At 44.5% G+C, this 22,279-nt stretch overlaps 1 protein-coding gene across 1 annotated transcript; it reads right to left on the bottom strand.

Annotated features, from left to right (window-relative positions):
* Positions 1 to 1,833: 1,833 nt before the first annotated feature.
* Positions 1,834 to 19,735, bottom strand: LOC121537774 (glycerophosphodiester phosphodiesterase domain-containing protein 5-like). The gene is made up of 16 exons (XM_045206830.1): positions 19,313 to 19,735; positions 13,704 to 13,909; positions 11,815 to 11,918; positions 11,141 to 11,234; positions 10,970 to 11,029; positions 10,533 to 10,631; positions 10,337 to 10,430; positions 9,771 to 9,916; positions 7,851 to 7,933; positions 7,336 to 7,486; positions 6,713 to 6,937; positions 5,914 to 6,071; positions 5,674 to 5,821; positions 5,238 to 5,320; positions 4,945 to 5,024; positions 1,834 to 2,732 (listed from the first exon to the last, which is right to left on the bottom strand). Exons 2-16 carry the CDS (start codon positions 13,884 to 13,886, stop codon positions 2,629 to 2,631), a joined length of 1,812 nt encoding a protein of 603 aa, XP_045062765.1. The 5' UTR covers positions 13,887 to 13,909; positions 19,313 to 19,735; the 3' UTR covers positions 1,834 to 2,628.
* Positions 19,736 to 22,279: the final 2,544 nt, after the last annotated feature.

Genomic DNA, 22,279 nt, shown 5'->3' with positions numbered 1-22,279 from the left:
AATTATCTCTGGCCCTCTGTGTGGCCTTATCACATGTAAAATATATGACAAGATTAAATAAGATTATAATCCTAAATATAAACCATTTAATTTAGTGAATATGTGGTAAGGAGCCTTGGCAAGCCAGAACAGCTCATAGGGCAGGAGCCTATGTCCTGTAGCGTGAGGCAGCTTGATGTACAAGTACAGTGGCTAGCGAAAGTATTCACCCTCCTTGTCATTTTTCCTATTGTGTTGCCTTACAACCTGGAATTAAAATGGTTTTTTTGTATAATTTGATTTACACAACATGCCTACCACTTTGAAGATGCAAAACATTTTTTGGTGCGAAACTATTCACCCCCCCTATTCCAAGACATTTAAATGTTTCCCCTTAAACCAATTGAGTGTTGCTTTAGCAGTATGCTTAGGGTCATTGTCCTGCTGGAAGATGAATCTCCTTCCCAGTCTCAAATCTCTGGAAGACTGAAACAGGTTTCCCTCAAGCATTTCCCTGTATTTAGAGCCATCCATCATTCCTTCAATTCTGACCAGTTTCCCAGTCCCTGCCGATGAAAAACATCCCCACAGCATGATGCTGCAACCACCATGCTTCACTGTGGGGATGGTGTTCTCAGGGTGATGAGAGGTGTTGGGTTTGCGCAAGACATAGCGTTTTCCTTGATGGCCAAAAAGCTCAATTTTAGTCTCATCTGACCAGAGTACCTTCTTCCATATGTTTGGGGAGTCTCCCACATGCCTTTTGGTGAACACCAAACATGTTTGCTTATTATTTTCTTAAAGCAATGTCTTTTTTCTGGCCACTCTTCCGTAAAGCCCAGCTCTGTGGAGTGTACGGCTTAATGTGGTCCTATGGACAGATACTCCAGTCTCCGCTGTGGAGCTTTGCAGCTCCTTCAGGGTTATCTTAGGTATTTTTGTTGCCGCTCTGATTAATGCCCTCCTTACCTGGTCCGTTAGTTTTGGTGGGCGGCCCTCTCTTGGCAGGTTTGTTGTGGTGCCATATTCTTTAAAAAAAATGGTGCTCCGTGGGAAGTTTCAGATATTTTTTTATAACCCAACCCTGATCTGTACTTCTCCACGACTTTGTCCCTGACCTGTTTGGAGAGCTCTTTGGTCTTCATGGTGCCACTTGCTTGGTGGTGCCCCTTGCTTAGTGGTGTTGCAGACTCTGGGGCCTTTCAGAACAGGTGTATATATACTGAGATCATGTGACACTTAGATTGCACACAGATGGACTTTATTTTTAATTTTTTTCACTTCACCAATTTGGACTATTTTGTGTATGCCCATTACATGAAATCCAAATAAAAATCATTTTAAATTACAGGTTGTAATGCAACAAAATAGGAAAAACACCATGGGGGATGAATACTTTTGCAAGGCACTGTAAATCCCCTAGACAGGATGCAAGTTTATCGCAGGGCCTTAACCCCGATTATATTTCCTTAATGCTGAGTGCAGAGATTCATCAGATCCCATTTTCACAGTCTTTGGTATGACTCAGCCAGGGATTGAACTCACAACCTTTCAATCTCAGGGCGGACACTCTAACAACAAGGCCACTGAGTTGGTTAATATGTGGGGGTAAGCATAATATCCTTTTATTTATTGTACTATGTCAATATGTATTTGTTGCCAATGTTTTGGCGTCAAACTGGTGGCAGTTGTCAAGAAAAGTCAATAGTTGGAAGAGTTGCAGAGTTCATTGAAAATAATGCATTTGTTGATTAGATGCTTTTTTCATTAATTAGGCAATTTGTTCTTGAACATAGGGTATATCTACTAGAAACTCATGGACAATATTATATATTTTTAAAGTTATTCAAGAATAAATTACCAAAGTTACGATAGATTGCAATACATTTTCTGTTAATTACCAAAATTACTGAAGATTCTAATTGAACTTCAGTCTGGTCATATACACACATCTTATCGACCAGTAACTTTGGAAATTACCTGTAGCTTTGCAACCCAACCTGGGATAGAGTTTTATTCAAACCTGGGTTCTAATAGTTTCATTTTTCTTTGCGATACTTTGACCATTTGATTGGGCAGAGTTTGTACTTTTGTGACTACTTCATTAGTCCCCTTACGCCAGGAAAGCTCAATCAAGCAAAGCATAAGTATTAGAAAGAAAACAAACCCATACTAATTGAACTTCAGTCTGGTCATATACACACATCTTATCGACCACTACTCTCACATACTAAGGAAAAGGTAAAGCGTTTGTGATTCACATAACTCAACACTGCAGTGGCTGCTGAAATGGAAAGGAACTGAACTCAAAATAAATTGAGAATATCTGGTTCAATAGTGTAGTAATCGCTTCCCAGCATCAGAGGGTGTCTGTAGTGTGAAGAGTTGGTTATGGTCTGGGCTTTAATCTGGGATTTACGGATTCATTTCTATCCAATTAAATCATTTCTGCAAGTGACACATCAACATCAGCGCCACTTTCAGCTCAATGAACTATTTCTCATTCTCACTAAAAGTTACAGGGGGTTGCCAGGTTGAGCTCCGGGTTACCAGGTTGGGTCCTGGTGAGTTGCCAGGTTGAGGGTGAGAGTGAGGGAAGGAATGGTTTGTTTGAACTGAGTCTCACAGATGGGATTGGTTGGTTGGTTCTCAGTGCTCTGAGACGGCTGCCAGGTTAGGCTCAGTGGCTAGTGGGCTTCCAGCAGGCTCTCCCAGGATGTTGACACTGGAGACGGACCACACATCACTCATCTCTGTCAGGGGGATGAGGTTAGGGGTTGACAAAGGTCATTATCATTCATACATATGTAATAATGATTAATTAAGTAATATATTTAATACATTGTCTTTTTAATTTCAACCAATCTCTTTTCTAAGCCTATATAGCAGGGTTCCCCAACTGGCGGCCCACGAGCGGAATTTGACCCGCAAGTGATTTTTATTTGTCCCCCCAAGTTTTCTGAGCAAAAATAATAATAGTAATTTATTTATTTTTATTGATGGACATAAAAGACTCCAAGTGATTTGAATTTTGGAAATCTGTTCCAAGGTATTCCAACTCATAATAGAGAGATATATGCTATGTGATTGTATACAAACGTAAGCAAGGTTTGAAATTATTTTAGTTAGTCAAATATTATATCTGTTTGCAAATTGACCACAAGAAGCCCAGTCTACATATTATTTGTAATTATGTTCCGGCACCCTGACCATCCATTCAAGAAAAAATCAGCCAGCCGCTGAATCTAATTGATGATCCCTGCTATATAGGTTAGTGCGTGCATGTGTACAGTGGGGGAAAAAAGTATTTAGTCAGCCACCAATTGTGCAAGCTCTCCCACTTAAAAAGATGAGAGAGGCCTGTAATTTTCATCATAGGTACACGTCAACTATGACAGACAAAATGAGAATAAAAATCCAGAAAATCACATTGTAGGATTTTTAATGAATTTATTTGCAAATTATGGTGGAAAATAAGTATTTGGTCACCTACAAACAAGCAAGATTTCTGGCTCTCACAGACCTGTAACTTCTTCTTTAAGAGGCTCCTCTGTCCTCCACTTGTTACCTGTATTAATGGCACCTGTTTGAACTTGTTATCAGTATAAAAGACACCTGTCCACAACCTCAAACAGTCACACTCCAAACTCCACTATGGCCAAGACCAAAGAGCTGTCAAAGGACACCAGAAACAAAATTGTAGACCTGCACCAGGCTGGGAAGACTGAATCTGCGATAGGTAAGCAGCTTGGTTTGAAGAAATCAACTGTGGGAGCAATTATTAGGAAATGGAAGACATACAAGACCACTGATAATCTCCCTCGATCTGGGGCTCCACGCAAGATCTCACCCTGTGGGGTCAAAATGATCACAAGAACGGTGAGCAAAAATCCCAGAACCACACGGGGGACCTAGTGAATGACCTGCAGAGAGCTCGGACCAAAGTAACAAAGCCTACCATCAGTAACACACTACGCCGCCAGGGACTCAAATCCTGCAGTGCCAGACGTGTCCCCCTGCTTAAGCCAGTACATGTCCAGGCCCGTCTGAAGTTTGCTAGAGTGCATTTGGATGATCCAGAAGAGGATTGGGAGAATGTCATATGGTCAGATGAAACCAAAATAGAACTTTTTGGTAAAAACTCAACTTGTCGTGTTTGGAGGACAAAGAATGCTGAGTTGCATCCAAAGAACACCATACCTACTGTGAAGCATGGGGGTGGAAACATCATGCTTTGGGGCTGTTTTTTTGCAAAGGGACCAGGACGACTGATCCGTGTAAAGGAAAGAATGAATGGGGCCATGTATCGTGAGATTTTGAGTGAAAACCTCCTTCCATCAGCAAGGGCATTGAAGATGAAACGTGGCTGGGTCTTTCAGCATGACAATGATCCCAAACACACCGCCCGGGCAACGAAGGAGTGGCTTCGTAAGAACCATTTCAAGGTCCTGGAGTGGCCTAGCCAGTCTCCAGATCTCAACCCCATAGAAAATCTTTGGAGGGAGTTGAAAGTCCGTGTTACCCAGCGACAACCCCAAAACATCACTGCTCTAGAGAAGATCTGCATGGAGGAATGGGCCAAAATACCAGCAAGTGTGTGAAAACCTTGTGAAGACTTACAGAAAACGTTTGACCTGTGTCATTGCCAACAAAGGGTATATAACAAAGTATTGAGAAACTTTTGTTATTGACCAAATACTTATTTTCCACCATAATTTGCAAATAAATTCATTAAAAATCCTACAATGTGATTTTCTGGATTTCTTTTTCTCATTTTGTCTGTCATAGTTGACGTGTACCTATGATGAAAATTACAGGCCTCTCTCATCTTTTTAAGTGGGAGAACTTGCACAATTGGTGGCTGACTAAATACTTTTTTTCCCCACTGTACATGTATCTCATATGTTACCAAAGCTAGCCATGGAGCAGAGACTGGGTAACTCCTACCAACACCCTCTAACTCACCTGTCCTGAACTTGCTGTAGGTGGCGTGTTCTAGTGTGGGTTTGCTGCCCGAACAGAAAGCCAAGCCTCGTTCTCGCCACCTGTCACCAACACAGTTACAGTCATCGCTACAAGCAGTGACACGACAGGAAGGGACACTACAGGAAGTGACATCACCGTTAAATCCAAAACAGACTGACCTTCATCCGAAGCTTCAATTTCACTCACATAACCAATCTACGTTTTTTATGTAGGCATATTAAAAGGCAACTTACGACGACCCTCGTTCTCTGTATTCTAGTGGGCTCACTCACCAGTGGAAGATGAAGATGATGAGGATTAGGATGAAGGACACCACGTCGGTGAGGACCCACATTAGATTGTACTCATCTGGAGTCTGAGAGAGAAAGACAGACAACCATTGTCTCTAGGTGTATTACCTTCACCAATCCAACCAATTTTAGATCTGTGATACTTCAAGGAAGATAGGATATAGGCTGCATTTGGGCCCTGTATCCTAATAATCGGTCCTTTCTCCCAAAGTGTGCACTTGTTCACTTCCCTTCATGGATTTGAAAGAAAATGACTGGAAAAATAAATACCTGTATGATGGAAACTCTCTCTAGCTCATGCCTACACCAAATACAATGTTTTACATTTGTGGAGAGTAGTGAACAAGTGCACACTTCCTGTGAAAAGAGAGATTATTGGGATGCAGAAGTATTTGTCCCGGGTTGTTGTTGTTCTCACCATGAGGAAGAGGGGTCTGGTGAGTTTGTTGAGGAGCTGTGGGGCATTGGTGGTGACAGACTGAGCCCCGGCGCACCAGGCCAGAGAGTAGAGCCACGGCTGGCTGATCACATACAGGTTGGTGCTGATGTTAGCCGCTGCATACTCACTGGGGGAAGCATCACAAACACACAGACAGATAATGAACAAACACATACCCACTTAACGCACAGACACACACACAAACAAACACAGACACACCTGATCATCTCTGTAGACATGGAGCTGTAGTGCAGGTTGAGTTGGACGATGTGGTTCTGCTGCAGCTCCTCCACTGGACCCCGTGACCCTGAGGTCTGCTGGAGGTCAGGGTCCATCTCCTGGACCAGGCTCCGCAGGTCTGGCGGCAGCCACAGCACCTGACACACACACGCATTCACACAGAGACACACACACACAGACTAGAGGTCTTTACGGATCCACCTGTACCCGAATACCTGAGACCCGATCCGGGACCCGATTGTCACAGGTCTCGGGTAGGTGTAATTTTAACTGACTTGTCCAAACGCGACTGCTGCAGTAGAGCGAGAGAGAGAGAAATTGTATAATTTATGCTACTGCTCTTTGCTTTTCACGAGAGTGGAGCTTGTAGCTTGTTGTTGTTATTGGCCAATCATAAGTCATCAAAGAGGCAATAGGCTACAGTCATAGAGCCTCCGTGTGGGGCAAAAGTTATATAAAAGTCTATACGGAATGGTTCTAGTTGTCCTCGGGGCCGTATGGAACGGGTCTCTATATTGTCAACATTTATTTATGCATTTCGGGTCCAGATGGGAAAGCCCCAGGTCCATTTCGGAACGGGTCCAACTTTTTGGACCCGTGAAGGGCCCTAACACAGACACAAAGTGAAGAAGTTTCCCCTAGTTGCAGATCTAGGATCTGCTTCCCATCCCCCAATCCTAACCTTAACCATTAGTGAGGAAAATGCAAAACTGAGATCAGCGTCTAGGGGCAATTTCACCCTACTCCTCTTTATAACATCGTCCCTCAGTGCCCTCACCTGGTGTGAGTGGATGGAGGACTCGTTCTGGATGAACTCAAGGGTGTGTGTGATCCAGGTGTCCCTGTAGGGGTGGCCCCGAGGGGGCCGGTAGAGGTCAAAGATCACCTGTTTGCCCCTCTGGGCCGCCAGCTCCAGGAAGTCCCTGAGGGAGCACACAGACTGGTTCTGTGCCTGCACCCTGTCCTCGGCACCCAGAGACCAGGCCGTGCCGAACGGGTCGCGCTGCAGAACCACCAGGGGGAGAGGGACAGTCAGTATACGGAATGCTTTGGCATAATGGCAAATCATATTGCATGGCGCAATGCAGGGGACAATGTAATATCACATTGTATTCTATAAAGTCGGTAGTTGTGCAATTGGAGTTGAGCAATTGATAACCTCCCAACCCCCATCGATAGTACTTTGGTGTAGTGACAAAATGTCTATCTTCTCTATCCATCATCTTATTATGTTGTCGTAACTACTTCCATTGGAGACAAACATGCCCTGGTTTCCCATCATACCATGTCCATGAAGCAAAATGATCATGATCTTTATTAAAAAGCAGTTCAAGACTAGGCTTATTTTACGTGACCCTAAGTCTTCCAGAGGTACTACCGCAGCGGCGGTTGGTGACTCACATAGAGGAACCAGGCCCCGGCGTTGAGGGTCTCCAGCTCCCCCCAGGTGAACATGGCCGCAGGGGCGTCCGTCCGGTTGGGGAACACCTTATGCACGTTGGTAGTCCTCCTCAGGGTGTGGTCGTGCATCAGGAAGGGCACCCCGTCGTAGCTACAGCAACGAGAGGAGGACATGGTAGTTACTGAGTTGATGATTATGGAGTTGACTGAAGTGCAGCACGATAACCCAGTCAAAGAGAGCCAGGTACTTTATCAATCCATCTATAATTTATTCAGGTATGTCAAAGTCTCCTTCAGTAAATGTTTTACTCCAATAAAAATGCCCAGGACTAGCATGGGAAAGAACCTGATGCCAATGGCTTGTTGATGATATGAGCTCACCAGCTATGTTGGGCTAACCTTGCATAGCAAGCTTGTTTCATAATACCCACGACTGGTGAGATAGACTAATGTTGGTACATGCTTAGGTACACAAGATGGACAGGGTGTGAGGAGGGTGGACAACCACCACTGACCTGATGGTGACGTCAGTCTCCAGACCTTCCCCTCCAGCCTCCACTGCCTTCTTAAAGGACATGAGTGTGTTCTCTGGAGCAAGCTGGGATTTCACACATACAAATAATTTTAACATACAGTTACCCTAAACAGAGAGGTGCTACCAGCACGGGTGATAAATAGCAGGCATAAAGATCAGTTCAGCAAACTAGCGCGTCTCACGATGGCTAATAACACAGCCCAAACGTTTTTACTTATACTGGCAACGCTTTTTTTTTATCTAACCACCACACTTCTTCTACTACTACTACTGCTACTACTACTACTGTTTAAAACCCTCCCTCCTTAACCCTGGGGCCCTGGGAGAGACACAAACTTTGTAGCTTTTTACTGATGAGGTAGGCTACCATCCCCCGCCTCAGCCTGACTATTGTTCAGTGGCATAGGGCACTTCACACCTATGTGTTAGGGACCAGTTTGCAAGGGAACTCAGTCAGCTGACCAAGGCCAGCCAATCACAGGCTCCACCTGCTGGGTAACAGACCCCCATTCCTGCTTGTGCTTGAGTTGTTTCTAGGAGGGCAGGTTGAGAAGGTGCTCTGTAAACTCCTGTCCTCCACTACATCTCATTACTGGACCTTTCCTGAATGGACAAGCATTCCCTGGACTTCCCCAACCCTGTGTTAGTGTGTCACTGAACATGTAAGTGGACTTTGTTAGGGTCCATGTGTGTATTTGATCTGTATACATGTTATAGGCTGCTATTCTGACCTACTAAGCAAAAGAGCAGTAACTGCTCAGAGTGAAACTGAGAGAAATGACTTCAACGTTTTTCTATTGTCCAGCCAAATGAATTGTAGGCAGATCATTGGAGCTGTGGTTATCTGTTGTCTTACTATGAGGTTATTTTTTATTCATATTGACCCTGACCTCTGACATGACCTTTGACCCTAGATGGCAGTTACTGCCTTCTTGCTTGGTACACCCATTTCCATTACGATTTTTTTTCTCATACAAACTTGTGTTAGTATATTTATTTGTCTGTGGCTGTCAGTGTCATATAGTTTGATACTTATATCAGCAAAGAACAATAAATAATACCAAGGTTTACCGTAGACACTGCAGCCCAAAGCTCAGTGAAACCAAGGTAAAAGACAGTAACTGACGTGAGGGATGCCAGTTACTGCCTTTTTCCTTGGTTTCACTTTAACTTTTTGCAGTTACTGCAAACATGACCCCCCATTTTCTCCATAATACAACACAATGGAGGCAGGATATTTGTCCCCTGTAGCTCAGTTGGTAGAGCATGGCGCTTGCAACGCCAGGGTTGTGGGTTCGTTTCCCACGGGGGGCCAGTATGAAAATGTATGCACTCACTAATTGTAAGTCGCTCTGGATAAGAGCGTCTGCTAAATGACTACAATGTAAATGTAAATAAAGCATGTATTTAATGTCTATAAAATGTAAATAACTCATTTATTGACCAAATGTGCAGTTACTGCTCTTTTGCTTGGTAGGACAGTATGCTTCCTTAAGAAGTGTCTTTGTCAGGATTGCCTCCTTCTGTAATCCCATGTTACATAATTCACACAGTCTGCCCTTTGGCATAGTTCAGTGTACTTTTATGTTAAGGCAATGAGGTAAAATCTCTCCTCATTGCTTTCTATGGGCCAAGATGTCATTGAATATCTTCACCTAAAATGGCCGTCCATTTGACGTCATCATGCCCCGGTCACTTCCTGATATGGTCATATCCACATTCAACATGGCCGCTTGTTAGTATGTTAGCCTTTGTAGTTTTAACACGGATGCTAACTTGCCCTTACTGTCCATACTACTGTGTGGTATTACCTAGAGCCTTAGGCCTACTAGCCCTTGGCCTGCTAGCATGCTAGCTCCCCCTGTACATGTTGTATACTATGCTAGTCAGGCCTACCCACCATGGGTGCCCCTCTGTGCCCGATGAGGGCTGGAGCGGGGCCCAGAGCACACTCTTTTTTGAGGCAGGGTGAGTACAAGCCCAGGGGAACCAGGTAGAGGGCACACAGCACCGCCAGGTACAGCCCTATGATGAGCGTCCGCCCAACTGGAACACACACACACTGTTCATTAAGGGATACAGATATCAATTTCTGGTTGATTCATTTCCTTAAGACCAAAGACATTACACCATAATACACATTTTGTAAAACAAATAATTCAAATTAAACAAAACATGAATATCTACCGCTGTATTGACTATATGCAGACATATTATACGTTAGAGATCAGCGGAGGCTGGTGGGAGGAGCTACAGGTACCATGCCATTGAATCCATTCCAGCCATTACAATGAGCCCGTCCTCCTATAGCTCCTCCCACCAGCCTCCTCTGATTGAGATAGAAAACCTCCCTGAAGTTTCCGTCCTTGCCATGGGTATGACGTCAGTATTTGCCTAATTCTACTCTGTAATTTGCATATTATTTATACAGCTGCTCAAACAAGCCCCAGCTACTCAAAGTCTCACCTTTCTTATTGATGCAGAAGAAATGCAAGGCTATTGGCCAGGACAGCAGACTCATCAGCAAGACTCCTCCCATGTGTAAATATGGCGCCGTCACCTATTCAAAACATAAACAAATTGCAGAAGGTGAGGGAAAGACAGAGAATAAAGAGATAGGGATGACTATATAGACGAAAGAAGGAAAAAAGGGAGGCCCCACCTGGAAAGAGAGGAGGAGAGTGGTCCACTCTTTGCTCCATAGGTCAGACAGCACTGCTGTGGCCACAATGGAGAAGGCTAGAGTCACCAGGATACCAATCTGGCAACACACCCAGAGTTAGGACAACAGACAACCATTAGCACCATACTCTATTCACACTACTGAGCACTTCATTCACCTAACTTATTTTTTCAGGATCTATCCATAAATCTTCAGCATTTATTTTAACTTGAGTCTTTTCTTCTACCAGGCAGTCAGCAATTTCTTCTAGGTCAAATCATTAATTTCATCTAGTCACAGAAGAATGGATGGATGATTGTCCAGCTTATGGGCCATAAGGACAAAGATAATGTCTGGGAGAGACAAAGAGATGTATAGGTCACATGAGGAGGTAGAGAAGTAGGCAGAGAGGAAGTTGAAAGGAGCGCGGACGTTACCTTGTGGCCCCAGTGTAGGTACAGCTTCTGTCCCTCTGACAGCAGACACACAGCCAACAGCTACAACTCAAAACACACACACCTCATTTCAGACAGATCACTCCCCCCCAGTGAAGCCCCATGCCCCCTACCCCTCAAACAAACAAAAAAACACACAAATACACCCCTCACCAGCAGCAGAGTGACGTAGCTGAAAAAGGCGGCAGCGATGACCAGCAACACAACAGACCAGGGGAACCAGAAACCCAGGATCCCAAAGTTAAACCTGGAAAGAGAGAAAAGGGGAAGAAAGCAAGAGTGAGAGGATGTCGAGAGTTGAGAGAGAGGATGTGTGTGTGTGTCACACGAGAGGGAGAGAGTGAGTGAGAGAGCAGGAGACACAGAAAGAAAGCAGAGAGTGCAGCAGTTAGACAGTGAACAGTCAGCACCAGAGACACTATTTGTGACTATACAGTATGAGGTAATGTTGTTTGTGTGTGTGTGTATAATGTATGTGTGTGCGCTTGAGTCATTATATAATTGCATGCTTGTTCATAAAGTACTTTGATGTGTGTATACATTACATTACGAATATATACTTGACTAACCTGTACCCCATAACATTGACTCGGTACCGGTACCCCCTGTATATAGCCTCGTTATTGTTATTTTATTGTGTTATTTTGTATTTCTTAAAATGTTGTTTTACTTTAGTTTATTTAGTAAATATTTTCTTAACTCTTTCTTGAACTGCATTGTTGGTTAAGGGCTTGTAAGTAAGAATTTCACGGTAAGGTCTACACCTGTTGTATTCGGCGCATGTGACAAATAAAATGTGATTTGATTTGATATACTAGCAGACCTACCAGTCAAAATCATTGTAGTCATTCTGAGCTTCACTCCAGAAGTAGAGGAAGACCAGCGTGAGACAGAACGTCAAGATGAGGAGAGCAAAGCTGACACACTCCAACTGCAGGATAGAGAAACACAATAAGTCCCACAGACTTCATATCAAATTCATAGCCCATATACAGCCTTCGGAAAGTATTCAGACCCCTTGACTTAAATTGTTTTTTTTCCTCATCAACCTACATACAATACTCCATAATGACAAAGCAAAAACAGAAATATTACATTTACATAAGTATTCAGACCCTTTACTCAGTACTTTGTTGAAGCACCTTTGGCAGCAATTGCAGCCCGGGTCTTCTTGTGTATGACACTACAAGCTTGGCACACCTGTATTTGGGGAGATTCTCCAATTCTTCTCTGCACATCCTCTCAGGCGCTGTCAGGTTGGATGGGGAGCGTTGCTGCACAGCTATTTTCAGGTCCTTCCAGAGATGTTCGATCGGGCTCAAGTCCGGGCTCTGGCTGGGCCACTCAAGGACATTCAGAGACTTGTCCCGAAGCCACTACTGCGTTGTCTTGGCTGTGTGCTTGGGGTCGTTGTCCTGTTGGAAGGTGAACCTTCGCCCCAGTCTGAGGTCCTGAGCGCACTGGAGCAGGTTTTCATCAAGGATCTCTCTGTACTTTGCTCCGTTCATCTTTGCTTCAATCCTGACTAGTCTCCCAGTCCCTGCCACTGAAAAACACCCCCACAGGTTTCCTCAAGACGTGATGCTTGGCATTCAGGCCAAAGAGTTCAATCCTAGTTTCATCACACCAGAGAATCTTGTTTTTCATGGTCTGAGAGTCTTTAGGTGCCTTTTGTCAAACTCCAAGCGGGCTGTCATTTTACAGAGGAGTGGCTTCCTTCTGGCCACTCTACCATAAAGGCCTGATTGGTGGAGTGCTGCAGAGATGGAACTCTGGAGTTCTGTCAGAGTGACCATTGGGTTCTTGGTCACGTCCCTGACCAAGGCCCTTCTCCCCCGATTGCTCAGTTTGGCCGGGCGGCCAGCTCTAGGAAGACTCTTGGAGGCCACTGTGTTTTTGGGGACCTTCAATGCTGCAGACATTTTTTGGTACCCTTCCCCAGATCTGAGCCTCGACACAATCCTGTCTCGGAGCTCTACGGACAATTCCTTTGACCTCATGGCTTTTACTCTGACATGCACTGTCAACTGTGGGACCGTATATAGACAGGAGTGTACCTTGCCAAATCATGTCCAATCAATTGAATTTACCACAGGTGGACTTCAATCAAGTTGTAGAAACATCTCAAGGATGATCAATGGAAACAGGATGCACCTGAGCTCAATTTCGAGTTTCATAGCAAAGGGTCTGAATACTTATGTAAATAAGGTATTTCTGTTTTGTATTTTTTATAAATCAGCAAACATTTCGCTTTATCATTATGGGGTATTGTGTGTAGATTGATGAGGATTTTTATTTTTTTAATCCATTTTAGAATAAGGCTGTAACGTAACAAAATGTGGAAAAAGGAAAGGGGTCTGAATACTTTCCGAATTCTCTGTATGCATTTATACCCTAGAATGCTTTCCATACAGTTGACGGCGTGCCCTTTGAACTCTGAAGAGAGGGAGGAATGCGAGGAAAAAGCTCCTTATTGGCTTAACAATGATTGTAAAACCGTGGCAGTACAAATTATGTAAGCAATGCTAGAGAGGGATATTGACAGAGTGAGGGAGAGAAAGAGAGTGTGTGTTTGACTCACGTTGTGAGATTGGGTGTGCACAGAGAGTGTGCACAGAGAGAGTACATTGTAGTAGTGTGTGTGTGTGAGTATAGCCTCTGCTCCATCAGGGTTGTAAAAACATCCTGTAAAATCACAGTCCCTGACTTCTCTAACCTTGCTGCAGCAGCAGTCTCCCGGTGTGGCGCGGGTCCTCTGGTAGCGTCTCCATTGACAGCCGTAGAGGCCGGCCAGGCATGAGACATAGGGCTGGTGCTCGTAGCGCTGTAGCAGCCGCCGGCGCACCACACGCAGCTTCCCCAGCTTGAGCTTGGACAGGGTGGTCGGAGAGGGGCCCATGGCTCACACACACAGCACCATCACTGATCACACACCAGAGAGAGAGAGGAGGAAGAGGTGGAAGAAGTGAATGATGAGAGGAGCGTAAGGAGCTTGGAATGGGAAGGGAGAGAGTAATGGGAGAAATAGTGTTAATATTGTAGCGACCTTAACCCAAGCCCACATAGAGGTCTTGTCAAGGGGTTCGGATTTCACTAGGTCCCAGGTTCAAGTCCCGGTTGGAACTATTGCCTAACTTCATCACAAAGGTAGAGATAGTGGAGAAGGACAATATGTAAAAGGAAGTTAAGTCTAAATTTAACCCTGGCCCCCAAACACTTCACAATTGCTGTAGGCCTAGATAATGAATCATAAAACCATACTAGGTAGGTGATAAACAGGCTAGGTAAAGGACAAGTCCCATTCTGACACACATCTTCATTTTCACAATGCTTCAGTTTGGGATGGTGACTGCTATGTTCTGTTAATTACTGATGTCCCCTTTAAGAACGGAGCGCCCTTGATCATGCACAGTTTTGCCCTATGTTATTCTTGTACTAACTAGCTTAGTAAATGTGAAGCTCCAGTTCACTTCCTTGTATTCGGAGTCTTTCTGATTATATCAATTAGTAATAAGAGCTAAGACACTACAATGGTGACGAGGAAGATTACCTACAGTGTGCATCACGAATGCAGATGGAGCTTGTAGAAAAAGGGGACGATTTTGACCCTGTAGCGCAGCTAGCAAGCAGTGACGACGAGGGGAGTGCTGACGAGAACGAGGCGGCAGATCAAAGACCCGCGGAGCCGGAGGTAAAGAGAATGGCTAGCATTGGGAAAATAGATGTGTTTGATGACACGCAAGAAAACTGGGCAACTTACATTGAAGGACTGGAACAGTACTTCATTGCAAACAACATTACTGATAACAAGAGAGTACCAGCGTTGTTGAGTTTGATTGGCCCAAAAACGTACAGTTTGCTAAGAGATCTGACTGCCCCTCTGAAGCCCTCCAATAAAACATTCACAGATTGTGGAGATATTGCAAAATCACCTATCACCTAAACCACTCCTCATCGCGGAATGTTTTCGTTTCCACAAGAGAGACCAGAATGAGGGGGAGGGTGTTAGTACATATGTAGCAGAGTTGAAGAAACTGTCTGAGCATTGCCAGTTTGGAGAGAACCTTAATGACACGTTAAGGGATAGATTTGTTTGTGGACTGAAACATGAACACATTCAGAAACGTTTGCTCACAGAATCAGATATCACTTTTGCAAAGGCTGTTGAAATTGCTGTAGCTATGGAAATCGCAACCAAAGATGCAATTGAGTTGCAAAGTAAAATAAATACCGACCTTCTAACACAAACATCCCTGCACTAGTTCACGCAGCCGACCAAGAAATGCAACAGGCGTGACAGAGATTGTCACAGAGCAGAGGACTGCCATTTCAAAGACGAAATTTGTCACAAATGCAATAGAAGGGGGCACATTCAAAGAGAATGCAGAGCAAAATATAGTCACAGCAGGAAAAATTGGAAAATGAAAGGGTCTGTGAATGCACTAGCAGAGAACAGTGGCAGTGATTCAGATGAACAATTCATTGGTACAATGGAGTTAAACACAGTGACTTCTCCCAGCAGTAGCATAATATGGGTGACACCAGAAATCGAAGGCAAACCCCTCAAAATGGAGCTGGATGGGGTCTCCCGAGTGGCGCAGCGGTCTAAGGCACTGCATCGCAGTGCTTGAGGCTTCACTACAGACCCGGGTTCGATCCCAGGCTGTGACCGCAGCCGACCGAGAGACCCATGAGGCAGATGAACAATTGGCCCAATGTCATCCGGGTTAGGGGAGGGTTTGGCCGGCCGGCATGCATGCATGCTGACTTCGGTCGCCAGTTGTACGGTGTTTTCTCCGACACATTGGTGCGGCTGGGTTAAGCGGGCAGTGTGTCAAGAAGCAGTGCGGCTTGGCAGGATCGTGTTTTTCGGAGGACGCATGGCTCTCGACCTTCGCCTTTCCTGAGTTCGTACAGGAGTTGCAGTGTTGGGACAAGACTGTAACTACCAATTGGATATCACGAAAAAGGGGTAAAGCCAGATTTTTTCCATACTCCCTGAGACCAAAGGTGGAAGTGGAAATCGATCACTTGCAGGATACAGGGATCCTGACGAAAGTGGACAGAAGCGAATGGGCCACACCCATTGTTCCTATTGTAAAGAAAGATGGGTCTGTTAGAATGTGTGGGGACTTCAAGGTAACTGTGAATTCAATGTTGCATGTGGACCAATACCCCCTGCCACGTCTGGATGACATCTTTGCTGCACTAGCTGGTGGGAAACACTTCAGTAAAATCGACCTGAAACAGGCTTACCTGCAGCTACCGGTTGAAGAGAGCTCCAAACAGTACCTGACAATAAACACACACAAAGGTCTATACAGGTATAACTGCCTGGTTTTTGGCATTGCGTCGGCCCCAGCCATTTGGCAACAAACTATTGACCAGGTTTTGCAAGGAATCCCAGGAACCCAGTGTATCCTGGATGACATGATCATAACATGATGCACAGACAAAGAGCACCTGGCTAACCTGGAAGAGGTCCTGAGAAGACTGAAAGAGTATGGACTACAGGCAAACTTACAGAAGTGTGCGTTCTTCAAAGACAATATTGTCTTCTGTGGACATGAAATCGACCGCAATGGATTGCACAAAACACAGGACAAAATCGATGCAGTGGTAAAGGCACCACGACCGCAAAATGTGACAGAAGTGAGATCTTTCACTGGACTGATCAATTACTACAGAAGATTCCCCCCAAACCTTTCAGCAGTACTCCAGTCTCTCAATCTGCTCCTGGAAAAGAATATGACATGGCAGTTGGCAGCACAGTGTGAAAATGCGTATCTTGAGGTAAAACGGCTCATCACATCTGATCAGGTCCTGATGCATTACGACCCCGAACTGCCAGTGAAGTTGGCTTGTGATGAGTCCCCATATGGCTTAGGCGCCGTCCTTTCACACACACTGAAAGATGGGTCAGAGAGGCCAGTGGCCTTTGCGTCACAAACTTTAATGACGCAGTGAAGAATTATTTCACAAATCGACAAAGAAGCACTGGCGCTAGTGTGGGGCGTCAAGAAATTCCATGCATACCTATATGGCAAGCGTTTCACACTGGTTACGGATCACCAGCCGTGGCTTTCCATTTTCAGTCCAAAGAAAGGCATTCCGGCAATGACAGCGGCAAGGTTACAGCGATACGCCTTGTTCCTTGCCGGTCATATGTATGACATTGAGTTTAAGCCGTCGTCCCTCCACACAAATGCAGATGGATTATCCAGACTGCCCTGTACAAGAGAAAGACAAAGGAGTGTGGATGCAGTGGACATTTTCCATACCTCTCAGCTCGAGGCACTACCTGTCACAAGCACAGTTATCAAACAGGAGACAAGGAAAGATGTGACATTGTCAAAAGTATACACCTACACCATGTCAGGATGGCCAGCTACAGGTAGAAAGGAGCTGACACCGTATTTCCAGCAGAGAAATGAAATTACACCGTACCAAGGATGTTTGATGTGGGGAATGAGAGTCATGATACCCCAGAAATGCCAACATCAGGTTTTGCAGCAACTACATGAAGGGCATGTTGGAATTGTCAAAATGAAGCTGCTCGCAAGGAGCCACTTCTGGTGGCCCGGTCTGGATCAGATAGAAAACATGGCGAAGAACTGTAGCGGATGTTTGGAAACCCTTCACATGCCTGCTCCTGCCCCAGTCCACCCATGGGAATGGCCCACAGAGCCATGGCAGAGAATTAATGTGGACTACGCCGGCCCCTTTGAAAATCACATGTTTCTGGTTATAGTTGATGCCCATTCCAAATAGCCAGAGGTGTTTTGCACTGACTCCTCCACCTCAGCTCAGACTATAGAGTGTCTCAGAACAATGTTTGCACGCTTCGGATTGCCTCTGCAGCTGGTAAGCGACTACTTAAGGTGATCATTATCTGACAACCAATGACATTATACACTACGATGAAAATTACAGAACATTTTCTATGCTCTTAGCCTGTAGGCTGCAGCCGCCTTGATGTACAGTGCCTTCAGAAAGTATTCATACCCCTTGACTTATTCCACATTTTGTTGTGGTACAGCCTGAATGGATTTTTATTGAAAATGTATTGAAAGTTATATACAGGAATATCTCATTTACATAAGTATTCACACCCCTGAGTCAATACTTTGTAGAATCACCTTTGGCAGGCATTACAACTGTGAGTCTTTCTGGGTAAGTCTCCAAGAGCTCTCCACAACTAAATTGTGCAACATTTGCAAACTATTATTGTGGCGCAGCGGTTTAAGTCACTTCATCGCAGTGCTTGAGGTGTCACTACAGACCCGGGTTCGATCCCAGGCTGTGTTGCGACCGGGAGACCCATGAGGTGGTGCACAATTGGCCCAGGGGTTAGGGGAGGGTTTGGCCGGCCGGGATGTCCTTGTCCCATCGCGCTCTAGCGACTCCTTGTGGCAGGCCGGGCATGTGCATGCTGACTTTGGTCGCCAGCTGTACGGTGTTTCCTCCGACACATTGGTGTGGCTGGCTTCCATGTTAAGCAAGCAGTGCGGCTTGGTAGGGTTGTGTTTCGGAGGATGCATGGCTCTCGACCTTTGCCTCTCCCGAATCCATATGGGAGTTGCAGTGATGGGACAAGACTGTAACTATCAATTGGGGAGAACATTGGGTAAAAAGTACAAAATAAAACAAATCTTCAATCTCTGTCAAATTGGTTGTTGATCATTGCTAGTCAACCATTTTTGGGTCTTGCCATAGATTTTCTAGTAGATAAGTTAGTCATTCAAAAATAATGTTAAACACTATTATTGCACACCGTGTGACTTGTTAAGCACATTTTTACTTCTGAACTTATTTAGGCTTGCCATAACAAAGGGGTTGAATAGGCTACATTTCAGCTTTTCATTTCTTTATTAATTTGCAAACATTTCGAATGGGGTATTATGTGTGGGCCAGTGACAAAAACATCTACATTTAATCCATTTTAAATTCAGGCTGTATGTAACACAACAACCCCTATGTATAGCCAATGTATAGCCTGCCCTATGGCGCGGATTTTTCCTCGGTGAACAATAATGTTTACTTGATACAGTAAGATAGTCTACATGGACAGCTGTTCAAATCCCTGTAAAAAGAACGTATAATACGCTAAGTCTTGCAGGAAATCGGAAATCCTCTAACATATTGACGAATTGGACACTGACTGTTCAGGGAACGAGCCAGAGATAACAGCGTGTATCCTATTAGACTGAAGTTCATATGTTATGAATGTCTATAGGTTATATTCAATGCTCATAAATGACACACATGCATATTATTCCCTATCTAAATCCTTTATCCGATATTTTATTCGTTTAAATAGCCTACCTCAGCAAAGGATTCGTTTGAAGTCCTTGGCTTGATTGTCACTCCCGGGGAAGCTGCAGTTCCTCTTCCCGGTTAATGAACGCACACCGCGACCACGTAAAGGATACCCTGTTATGTCTCATAGACATCGACTGCCAACTGTTGCCATTGGAGATATTCTTTCGTGTACAGTCGTAGGCTATTCCTTTCTTCTGGACCTTCCCGCTCACTGTCCTTCGATGATGAATAATGATGGATACAATGACGGATGTTGGATACAATGTTGCAATTTCCCGAATCTGTACTCCTATCACTTGACAGTGTGTGGAGTATTATAGACTCTTAATTACGACAATAATGCGAGTCTCAATATCAGTTGAATATATTTCGTATGAAAAATCGTGTGTTATGCAGGTGGAGTGTGTGAGTGCATTCAAGCGTGTATTGGGGAGGTGGAGTTAGGGAATGAAATTGTAATCGAGCTTTTCAGTCTTGTCTTACATAAGGGTTACAGCTGCAAAGTTACAGCTTTTCTGTGTGGCATAATCAACTTTCAAAATAAGGGGCCCTAAGGAGTATTACAAACTCTGTAACATTAGGGGAAAAGGTGGACACACACCATTCCAAAAGCAGCTTTCCCTGGGTCTCTTTGTTTCTTGGCCACTATGAATTCAGAACAATAGGCTAATTTACAAAATAAACTAAACCATGAAATTGTAGCAATTTCTGCTAATGACAGTATAACCCCCCTTGCAGGTCTCCCCCATAGGCAGACCCCACTGCTCAAACAGGGAGTGGATAGTGTAACTAACCTTGCCTAGCAGGCCTGTTACAAGGGTTAACCCAGAGTTTCCCAAACTCGGTCCTCGGGACCCCAAGGGGTGCACGTTTTGGTTTTTGCCCTAGCACTACACAGCTGATTCAAATAATCAACTAATCATCAAACTTTGATCATTTGAATCAAAGCTGGCCTACCTAGGCAAGGTTCGTTATACTATAGACAAAGCATGTCTACTGAAACAAACTAACATTATTACACCTACGTTTTAGGGCTGGATTCAATATGTATGGCTGAAGTTCAGCGTTAAAGCGTGATTGAAATTTAAAGGCAATGTTGCTGCGTTAGCTGATACTGCATTCATGGTAAATGCTAAATATGTCGGCTCAATCAGAAATTACCTTTACATTTCGATCCGCAATCTGTAACGTTTCAGCAATACAGATTGAATCCAGCCCTTAGGCCTACAGGTGTATGATCCAATTATTATACAGTATTTATTTATATAGGCCCGCTGCTTTCAATTTCTATTTTATTGACAGGACACCTCTTGAACAAAAAGTCCTGTATATTCTCACTAACCCCTTATATACTGAACAATAATATAAACGCAACATGCAACAATTTTGACGATTTTACTGAGCTACAGTTCATATGTGGAAATCAGTCAATTGAAATAAATAAATTAGACACTAATCGATGGATTTCACATGACTGGGAATACAGATATGCATCTGTTGGTCACAGATACCTTAAAATAAATGGGCCTCGGGATCTTGTCACGGTATTTCTGTGCATTGAAATTGTCATTGATAAAATGCAATTGTGTTTGTTGTCCGTAGCTTAAGCCTGCCCATACCATAACCCCACCACCACCATGGGGCACTCTGTTCACAATGTTGACATCAGCAAACCGCTCGCCTATACGACGCCATACACGTGGTCTGCGGTTGTGAGGCCAGTTGGACATACAGTGGGGAGAACAAGTATTTGATACACTGCCGATTTTGCAGGTTTTCCTACTGACAAAGCATGTAGAGGTCTGTAATTCTTATCATAGGTACACTTCAACTGTGAGAGACCGAATCTAAAACAAAAATCCAGAAAATCACATTGTATGATTTTTAAGTAATTCATTTGCATTTTATTGCATGACATAAGTATTTGATCACCTACCAACCAGGAAGAATTCCGGCTCTCACAGACCTGTTAGTTTTTCTTTAAGAAGCCCTCCTGTTCTCCACTCATTACCTGTATTAACTGCACCTGTTTGAACTCGTTACCTGTATAAAAGACACCTGTCCACACACTCAATCAAACAGACTCCAACCTCTCCACAATGGCCAAGACCAGAGAGCTGCGTAAGGACATCAGGGATAAAATTGTAGACCTGCACAAGGCTGGGATGGGCTACAGGACAATAGGCAAGCAGCTTGGTGAGAAGGCAACAACTGTTGGCGCAATTATTAGAAAATTTAAGAAGTTCAAGATGGAGGTCAATCACCCTCGGTCTGGGGCTCCATGCAAGATCTCACCTCGTGGGGCATCAATGATCATGAGGAAGGTGAGGGATCAGCCCAGAACTACACGGCAGGACCTGGTCAATGACCTGAAGAGAGCTGGGACCACAGTCTCAAAGAAAACCATTAGTAACACACTATGCCATCATGGATTAAAATCCTGCAGCGCACGCAAGGTCCCCCTGCTCAAGCCAGCGCATGTCCAGGCCCGTCAGAAGTTTGCCAATGACCATCTGGATGATCCAGAGGAGGAATGGGAGAAGGTCATGTGGTCTGATGAGACAAAAATAGAGCTTTTTGGTTTAAACTCCCACTCGCCGTGTTTGGAGGAAGAAGAAGGATGAGTACAACCCCAAGAACACCATCCCAACCATGAAGCATGGAGGTGGAAACATCATTCTTTGGGGATGCTTTTCTGCAAAGGGGACAGGACAACTGCACCGTATTGAGGGGAGGATGGATGGGGCCATGTATCGCGAGATCTTGGACAACAACCTCCTTCCCTCAGTAAGAGCATTGAAGATGGGTCGTGGCTGGGTCTTCCAGCATGACAACGACCCGAAACACACAGCCAGGGCAACTAAGGAGTGGCTCCGTAAGAAGCATCTCAAGGTCCTGGAGTGGTCTAGCCAGTCTCCAGACCTGAACCCAATAGAAAATCTTTGGAGGGAGCTGAAAGTCTGTATTGCC

This window comes from Coregonus clupeaformis, chromosome 24 (assembly GCF_020615455.1).
Source record: "Coregonus clupeaformis isolate EN_2021a chromosome 24, ASM2061545v1, whole genome shotgun sequence".
Classification (NCBI taxonomy): Eukaryota; Metazoa; Chordata; class Actinopteri; order Salmoniformes; family Salmonidae; genus Coregonus; species Coregonus clupeaformis.
The sequence above is the reverse complement of the archived record's forward strand: the minus strand, read 5'-3'. Positions and strand labels throughout refer to the sequence as shown.

Coding starts and splice junctions, on each gene's coding strand:
- LOC121537774 (XM_045206830.1), bottom strand. CDS start 13,886: ATGGGCCCCTCTCCGACCACCCTGTCCAAGCTCAAGCTGGGGAAGCTG. Junction 7,487..7,850: donor GAGACTGACGTCACCATCAG/GTCAGTGGTGGT, acceptor TCGTTGCTGTAG/CTACGACGGGGTGCCCTTCC. Junction 5,321..5,673: donor CCAGACCCCTCTTCCTCATG/GTGAGAACAACA, acceptor TTTCTCTCTCAG/ACTCCAGATGAGTACAATCT.